This window comes from Salvia splendens, chromosome 14, assembly GCF_004379255.2.
Source record: "Salvia splendens isolate huo1 chromosome 14, SspV2, whole genome shotgun sequence".
In the NCBI taxonomy this organism is placed as follows: domain Eukaryota; kingdom Viridiplantae; phylum Streptophyta; class Magnoliopsida; order Lamiales; family Lamiaceae; genus Salvia; species Salvia splendens.
This window is the reverse complement of record NC_056045.1, coordinates 18,925,597-18,934,439: the sequence shown is the minus strand read 5'-3', so window position 1 is coordinate 18,934,439 and position 8,843 is coordinate 18,925,597. Positions and strand designations below refer to the sequence as shown.

The 8,843-nt window shown below is 38.7% G+C and overlaps 2 protein-coding genes and 1 long non-coding RNA gene across 3 annotated transcripts; all 3 read left to right on the top strand.

The window, feature by feature from the left end:
• The first annotated feature begins 3,575 nt into the window (after positions 1–3,575).
• LOC121764291 lies at positions 3,576–4,001 on the top strand. Its single transcript, XM_042160338.1, has one exon. The coding sequence runs from the start codon at positions 3,576–3,578 to the stop codon at positions 3,999–4,001; it is 426 nt and encodes a 141-aa protein (XP_042016272.1).
• Positions 4,002–6,574: 2,573 nt separating this feature from the next.
• On the top strand, positions 6,575–7,057 carry LOC121763917. Its single transcript, XR_006042521.1, has 2 exons — positions 6,575–6,732; positions 6,832–7,057. It is a non-coding gene; the product is annotated as an uncharacterized LOC121763917 (long non-coding RNA).
• Positions 7,058–7,532: 475 nt separating this feature from the next.
• On the top strand, positions 7,533–8,843 carry LOC121764290 (putative nuclease HARBI1). The gene is made up of 4 exons (XM_042160337.1): positions 7,533–7,820; positions 7,909–8,134; positions 8,237–8,682; positions 8,811–8,843. Exons 1-4 carry the CDS (start codon positions 7,533–7,535, stop codon positions 8,841–8,843), a joined length of 993 nt encoding a protein of 330 aa, XP_042016271.1.

Below are 8,843 nucleotides of genomic sequence, written 5' to 3'. Positions count from 1 at the left end.
GTAAAAAGCGATATAAACGGAACTAAGCTGAGGACAGAAAATAAAACAAAATAAAAGCAATAAAAATAAGACATATAGATCACCAAAGGAACAAAGAGCTCCTCCTAACTTGATTCGGAATTGTTTGTACCTATTTCAATAGACTCCTACCTTGATTCGGAATTGTTTGTACCTATTTCAATAGACTCGTACAATCTAATCAATCAAGGATCATATTTTTTTTACGCTCACTAGCAGTTGAACACTTGTAGCGGAATTATACAACTAAGATAAGCTAAACACGTCTCAATGTCTCCACTCGTTGGTCTATTGAACACTTTATCCTAGAGTTTCTTAACTATGTCTACTCCTTATTCTGAGTTAAAGAGACACCAAAATTAAGGCCACTACTTTATTCTAACACCGCATGCTAAATCATATAGATAAAAACAAGTACAATTATAAGAATAAACTTGATAGAAATAAAAATGTCATCATCCGGAGAAATATAGTTATAACCAATTCCTACAACAAATTAGGATTAATCTAGAAAATTAGTCACACATGGCTTGTTAAAAGAAAATCAAAATACAAATACCACGATGCACGAATCTTCTGCTGGATGATATAAAAACCGTCTCCAATCCTCTCGTGTGGATCTCAATACTGGCCGAGGGGCTCATCATACTCCTGTCTTGCTTCCGTAATCTCCCGCTTGAGGGCACTCGTCTTCGACTCGTGGAAGAAACGATCTAGGAAAATCAGTCGGAACTCAGCCCATGTTCTGATGGACCCTTCTGGCAGTCTCGACAGCCATACTCTAGCATCACCCTTCAAGACTAAGGGGATAGCCTTCAGCCTATAGTCTTCAGATGTAGATCCAGCCGGTACAGGTTGGATGTTGCAGTATCTGCAGAATTCCTCCAGGAAGGCGTAAGGACACTCCTTCGAGAGGCCATAAAAATGGGATAAAACAACCAGTACTCCTGATTTAATTGCGATGGTCCGCATCCCAAGAGTAATGGCGATGGCATGGGTGGGCTCATTTTCATCATGTGCGTGCAGGGAACCAATTTCTGAGTCGTTGTCGATGAGGGCCATCTCTGCTTCTGTTAGTTCAAGTGGTGGTGGTCTAGGTTGCGCGTTCTGCTCTCCTTCTTCTTCGCTGGTCAGTTGATCAGCGGCTGCTGCTGCGGCTAGTGCGGCTCTGTAATGAGTGGTAACTATGCCAGCTTCCTGGACTCTCCAATGAGCGTTAGTGCCTCTGTATATAAGAGGGTGATTTCAGTGGCCGCCGCGGTGGTACCTTCTCATCAACAGAAGAAAAACAAATGAGAAAAGAAAGAAACAAAATTATATACACCTATGCGCTACACACAAACATAAAATAACACCATGCTTCCCCAGCAACGGCGCCATTTTGGCGGGCACACGGATAGCGACCAGGGGATTATGGATTTTTTATTCAAGTTATATGGAAGTGATAATTGAACCGGATGGATCAGTTAGCAAATGTCATTGCCACTTGATCAAGTTGCTCTCGCTCTCGGGCACAACCAATGTAATTTATAAACTCCCAATTTTGCACTACTTTAACAGTAAAGCAGCAAGTTCGGGGTCGATCCCACAGAGAAGCTAGTGTATTGAGTGTGTGCGTAGTGAATAGGGGTTTGGCTGCTGCCACGCTTTAACTTTGGGAGTTTTTAATTACTGATTTTACTTTAGACAGAAAAGTAACTAACTACTTGCTTAAGGGAATTTTAACTACTGGGTCAAGTTAATTTCAGAACATTAACTACTTAGAACAGTAAACATGATGACGAAAACAGAACAACTTCGATTTTATACTTAAAATCCAAACGAGTACATCGATCATGCGGAGTGTAAAACGCTCGAAACTTTAACTACAAAGCAACTTGAAATTTAACTAAGCTAACACTTCGGAAAATACGAAAGCATGTAAAAACCGAGAAGATCCTCGGCGGGAAACTTGAGATAACGCCTACAGATATATAGTATTCTGTAGCGCTCACTTCGGTCGCCCTTTAACTAAACGTTTCTCTATCTAAGCTATCTAGAGAGCTGAGCTAAACTAAACTAAAAACTAAAGACGGAAAGGTAAAAGCTCATCCTCAATGTGGTGGCACATCCTCTATTTATAGGCTCGGCACAACCTCCAGCTGGATAACGATCTTGGCAGGGAATATTCCCCCATGCTGAGAGTGAGCAACTCATTGATTGCTACGTGCTTTCCTTCTAGAATGACGACGCTTTTCAGTAACAGATTCATGACTTGGCTCCGTCCTTGCGTCTCATATATCAGCACGTGTCTCATTCTAGAACGTTGTCCTTGATAACAGAATGATGCGCACCATCCAGCTCATTGCCTCACATGTCCTTCTTCTGGAAGCCAGTGGTCCCCTCCTTGACTGCTTGATTACCCCCTTGATCAACTCCCCTGATTCCTGGCCATTTTTCACCTATTGTATTTGCTTGATCAGTTTGACCTTGTTGCCTTGGTCAAGCGGCATTCCTGCACATTTTACACTTGCTTTGCGCGATAAAACCGATCAAGTAACGTACATTTTACCCCTAAACCGATGCATAAAATGGGCATTATCACTTCCTTCGGCTGATCATTCCTATGTTCTTGCCGCTCCTCCTCTGTCAGTGGAGTGATCTCTTCTTCCACCTCCGACGCCACTGCTGTGTCTCACACTCTCTCATCATTCTCGACTGGTGGGTCTGTAGGATCCGTAGCATATTACTAATAGTTTCACCAATTAAGATGGCAGTTGGGAATTATTATTATCATCATCTAATAAAACCGCAGTACCTCTGAACTGTATTTATGGTTGCTATAAACAATTGTTTTCTTTGTTACGAAGCATGAGCCAAGCAATAATATGAATATATTATCAATAATTTTTCATCGGTCAAAAATGTTTCACGGCAGAAGGTCAGCTTCCATAGATCACGCCGAAACTCGCGACGAAATAAAACATTTTGCCTCATCTATCTTCAATGTAATCTTTCTGTCTCTTATGGTGATGTTCGGTTTCCTAGATAAAATAGTATCAAGATATAATCTTGAATTGAGTTGTGAGATTATTTTAGTAATAACAGGTTAGCTATGACTAATTATCCTATGATTATCCATCTAGATTTGAGTTGTGGGATTGAATTTCATGAACCAAACACACTACATATTTAATCTCGGAATATAATCTTGCTAACCGAACATATCTTATTATGTGTCCGAATTTTCAATTTTGATTCATCCCTTATTAATTGTCTTACTTCACCTTTGCTAGTTTTAGTTATGAACCTCATATTCAAGTAACTCAATCGTACCGGATCAGAGTGAGACACATATTAGAAAACGAAAGGGTAATTTTTTTTGTTTTATTCGACTACAAGCTCCATAATCCCTATCTCTGTGTCCCCCGAATGTTTGACTTCAAATTCTTGCAATTATCTACTCCTACGACTGCTCTAAAACCTTGGACTTTTTCATCACGACTTTTTCTTCCCGATATGTGTATATATATAAATAATCAGACGAAAGTAACAATTCACATTCCTCTTTATCCGCTATGCATTCTTTCTCATCATCAAACTCCTCAACTCAGAGTGGGAAACGGCCGCCGTCATTCCGGTCGGCGCTCCACACGGTACGTAAACCTACCAAGAAGCCCATCGCTCCGCTTCCACCGGCCCCACCAAGAATCTACAAGGTGGCACCTGTCGAGTTCAAGGATGTGGTCCAGAAGCTGACGGGCGGTGGAGTCGAGCTCCAGCCCACCCGGCTGCTGCGGGAGGTGGCGCCGCCCCCTCTCAGCCTCCACCCACAGCATCGTTCAGAAAATGAAGAGGAGAAGAGGCAGAAATCAGTGGACGCTTGTTTTGGGATTCTGAGCCCGCTCGGGTTTAGCATATCGCCGTCATCGCTGGCGTGGTGTTCGGCTGTGCTTCTCAGTCCAGGAACACTTGCTTCCTTCGACCCAAATCTACTTCTTTAGTATTACCAAAAAGATTATGTAAATCTCAAAAATTAAATTGAATTAACATTTATTTGTTTCGTGATCACTGAATCCAATGCACTTGGCATGTACTTAATCAATAGAAGATTTGAGTGTTAACAGATATTGGAATGGAGATTTAAAAAAGTGATAGCAGTGGCTAGGGGTGTCGAAACGGGTAGCGGGTAACGAGTAATCCCGAACCCTTCCCGTTACCCGCCGGGTATCGGGTACCCGTTACCCGACGGAATCGGGAAACGGGGCGGGGTCGGGTATAATAATTTTGGGTTTTGCGGGTATCGGGTATCCCGATACCCGACCGGGTAATCCCGATAGTCCCGAAAATACCCGATATATATATATATATATATATATTGATATTTTATAATTTTTTATTTTTTATTTTAATACTTGCTCTTCATGATGTAATTTTTTTAATATTTTACGTGGCTTGATATCAATTCTCAACAAAATTAAATAATAATAAAAAGTTTCAAGTGAGACTATTACATTCATCAAGTAGTATTTTTAAAAAAACATCTAAAATATACAAATAATATTTTAAAAAAAGAAGATTTCAAAAATAACTGTTTCGGGTCGGGTGCGGGATACCCGACTCGGGTATCGGGTAATACCCGACTAAATGCGGGACGGGTATCGGGACTAACTTTTCGGCCAAAATCGGGTGCGGGTACCCGCGGGTACCCGTTTCGACACCCCTACCAGTGGCGGATCTATGATCCGAATATTGGAGGGGCGGAATTAAATATTAAAAATTAATATAATTTTTAATAATAAATTAAATAATATATTAATTGAAATATAAAATATTTTAAATATAAAATATTTTAAATTTAAAATTATTTTTTAATATAATTAAATTAATATTTTAAGCATAATGGGAGATTATTTAATAGAGGAACACTTAATTAACTTTAATATTCTAATTAAATACCATAATTCGTAATTAAATAAAAAATATATAAATAGTTCGAGATGGGTCGAAATAGAATAGTGCAAGTAACATGAGACGGAGAGAGTACTATAAGTAAAATAGTACACATGTAGACTCCGTAAATATTTTAAATATTTATTTTGATGTACAAGTAATAAAATATATACTAATAAATATCACATAAAATAAGTATTTTTAATATAAAATGTATCAAAAAATTATTGAAATAAAAAATAAATAGTAAGTATAGGAAAATAATATGTGTAAACTAATAAAAATATAAATGCATAAACTATTCTAATGATTTGATTGGGTAATAAGAAGTAATATGAGTTGATAAGATAAACAAAGAATGGTTAAAAAAAGAAAAAATACTTTAAATGAGGTTTGATCCCTAGACCTCTAGGTTAAAAGACCTATAACACAACCATTTAGCTACTAACTTCAATATGCCATTTATTGAAAACTCATTGTTCTATGCACAGAGACGGCAATTTTGCTATTTTCGGCTTGTCCATAAAAGATATTTAGGCTCGTCGGACGGCCGGAAAGGGGCGGTCGCCCCCTCCTTCCCCCCCTGGATCCGCCGGTGGTGATAGGTATGTCGCTTGGTGATATGTCCGGATGTTTGTTTTTCTTGTTTTTCCGCTATTCTTGATTGCTATATCTTGGTGATGGTTTTGGTGCTTGGGTGTATCGGGTGTTGTTTTGGTGGTTCTTTAGGTTTTACTCTTGATGACTTGATCGGTTATGTGCGACTTTTAGCTAGCCAATCCTTGGATATTGGCTCAGTGTTATTTTTTACTCTTGATTTTGTCAATTGCTACTATACTGCAGTATATTTATGTTGGTCTTTTGAACCTCTACGTTGGATCTTTATTCGCCATTTTTGGCTTCGAGCTTTTCTAAAATGCACTTGGCATGTAATAATTGAGTTTTATAAGAACGGTGGGTATTTATATATATAGATGGTTGATATTAGGTTTAGGTTTATGTAAGTTTGTTGAGGCAGTGCACTTTGTATGTCAATCTTTTTCTCTAGAATATGTTGTTACCAATTAATGTTCTTTCGAGATGATTATAACAGATTTCACATATTTTCTGGCATCTCTCTTGTCCTCTTAATACCATGTATGCAATATATACGTCTATCGAGACCTATTAAACTCGAGTTAATTTACTAGTATAAATCATTGTTTCTTGCATTTATATTCCAATTAATTGATCATAAATAATTCTTACATTGCATGAGATTGGATCGTACGCATGCAAGTTTGAAGTGGCTGATATGTTTATTTAAAGTTTGTAAGTACAACTAAGATTGTTCTAAAAAGAAAGCATGCTATCAGTAGTTAGATGCAAACGAATAATAATTTATTTTGTCTCTAGTTTGCCTTTCAGTGTTTTTGATTATAGTAAGGAGTCGTTTGGTTGTAAGGTTTTAGCTAGATTATAATCTTTATCTGCAATATACTCATTGTTTGGTTACTTGAGCAACATTGTTCATGGCCCGTTTTTAACTTCTGAGGCCCGCACTATTCATGTAATATTCGACTGGTTGGAATCGGGATTTCTTCGGCAGTTTATTAACTGACATCGAACGGCGTGCCTGTTTAACACCCTTTTTCCCCAATTGTCCATCCCCATTTCAAATCGAATTTGAAATCTTCGCAGCTCAAATTGAAAAACCCCTTTTTGAAAACGGGAAGAAAGTGCTACTCCTCACCACCCGGAGACGGGAGCCAATGCACAAAGGTCTGATTTAGTCTGCTCAAGGTAATTCCGTTCTCCGTCGACTACCTTCAAACAAATCTTTGACATTTTTGTTGGATCTTTCCCCAATTGCTCATCCTCGTTATTTTATGTCGGATTTAGGGAAGCAGCCCAGAGCTAAAGCCTCGTAGCAGACGAAATTGGTAATCCTTAGTAGTAGTCGGCGGTATTTTGTAGGTGACAGTGGAATCGATTTAGCTCGTAGAAGGTAATTTCATCTTTTTGCAACCCTATTGTGATTTTATGCTGACGTCTCAGATGTATTTTTTGGAGTAATTGTTCGGATCTGGATGTTAAAAATTATCGCGTGATTTTGTGTGTTTCCTTATACCGCAGATCCTTTTTTACAGTGCGACATTTATTTGCGATTTCTGTACATGAGAATTTTCGTTTGTTTATGTGTGATTATCTGCAGAGTTTGTTGTAGTAAGTTGTTGATTAAATTGGTGATTTATAGTTCGTAACCACCGTGATGATAATTTCTTTGCTTGTTCTGATGTCCTATTTGGATTCTTTTATGGTGCAGTAGCCTGATTTGTTTGCTAGTATTACAACCTGTGGTTATGGCTCGACAATTTCATTTTTCCAAAGTCGTTTACCTCATGGTGGAAGGTGTATTGCATCTCTTACATATGCACACGCTTATCCTGTTGCACTTATATCTGAAAAGACACCCACGATGCGGCCGACGTACTAGGCATAATCTAATTAGGTATTCACACAAGGATAGGATGCCCCAACAGGTGAGACACATGAATAGACTCACTAAAATTAGTGACATAGACTGTTTTGTGAACCTACGTATGGATAGGAATGCATTTGGTCGTTTATGTATCTTGTTGAGAGACGTGGGTGGGCTGCGAAATGGTAGATATGTCTTACTAGAGGAACAAGTAGCTATTTTTCTAAACATCCTAGCACACCACAAGAAAATTCGTCCAGCTGGGTTTCATTTTAAGCGGTCCGGGGAAACAATTTCGCATTATGTTCATCTTGTGCTGAAAGCAGTTCTCAGACTTCATACCATTCTTTTGCCCCAACCTGATCCAGTAACGAATACGTGTGTTGATAATCGGTGGAAACATTTTAAGGTAAATAACGAAGTCTCCAAATACAGGTAACATTTTTAAGTCACGAGGTTCATGTGGAATTTTTATAGTTATATGTGATTCGTCCTAGGGCTGTATTGGCGCATTGGATGGGACCTACATAAATGTCCTTGTAAGTAACGCGGATAAGCCACGCTATCGATCTCGCAAGGGGCAAATCGCAACTAACACTCTTGCTGCCTGCGACCGCAACATGAGATTCATGTATTTTCTACCCGGGTGGGAGGGATCTGCCGGCGATTCTCGAGTGCTAAGGGATGCCATTACAAGAGACCGGGGATTGAGGGTGCCCAAAGGTTTAAATTCACTAGAGTCTTTGACACTAATTGATTTTTTCAGAATTCATTATTCTTTCTGTTTAAATATATAAATATCCTAACCCAGTGTGGTATTCTTAGGAAATTACTACCTATGCGATAATGGATACGCCAATTGTGAAGGATTCTTGACGCCGTTCAAAAATGTTCGTTATCATTTGAAGGAATGGGGCGTCGGTAACCAAAGACCCCAAAATGCTCGTGAATTGTTTAATTTAAGGCACAGCAAGGCCCGTAATATTATCGAGCGAGCTTTTGCTGTCCTAAAAATGAGATGGGGAATTTTGCGAAGTGCTAGCTTCTATCCGATCAAGATCCAAATACGGATGATAATGGCTTGCTTTTTACTGCACAATTATATTCGTGGTGAGATGACCAACGACCCAATAGAGGAACAAATTGCGGGTGACACACAACTTGGTGTTGTAGAAGATGCTGATGGTGAAATTGAATATGTTGATCAAGTTGAGACATCTGCTGCTTGGACTCAAATGAGAGAAGATTTGGCTAACTCTATGTGGAACAATGTGTGTATTTCAGTGTGGTTCATTTATAATCTGAGTTATATAATTTGTTTTCTTGTTTGATATGTTTTGAGGAAATTGAAATAAATATAACACAGTCTGATCATATAATATTTGTACTTGTTTTACAGCCTTCTAATGTCGACGACAACAACCGACAGTGA

Coding starts and splice junctions, on each gene's coding strand:
- LOC121764291 (XM_042160338.1), top strand. CDS start 3,576: ATGCATTCTTTCTCATCATCAAACTCCTCAACTCAGAGTGGGAAACGG.
- LOC121764290 (XM_042160337.1), top strand. CDS start 7,533: ATGGATAGGAATGCATTTGGTCGTTTATGTATCTTGTTGAGAGACGTG. Junction 7,821..7,908: donor ATCGGTGGAAACATTTTAAG/GTAAATAACGAA, acceptor GATTCGTCCTAG/GGCTGTATTGGCGCATTGGA. Junction 8,683..8,810: donor CTAACTCTATGTGGAACAAT/GTGTGTATTTCA, acceptor CTTGTTTTACAG/CCTTCTAATGTCGACGACAA.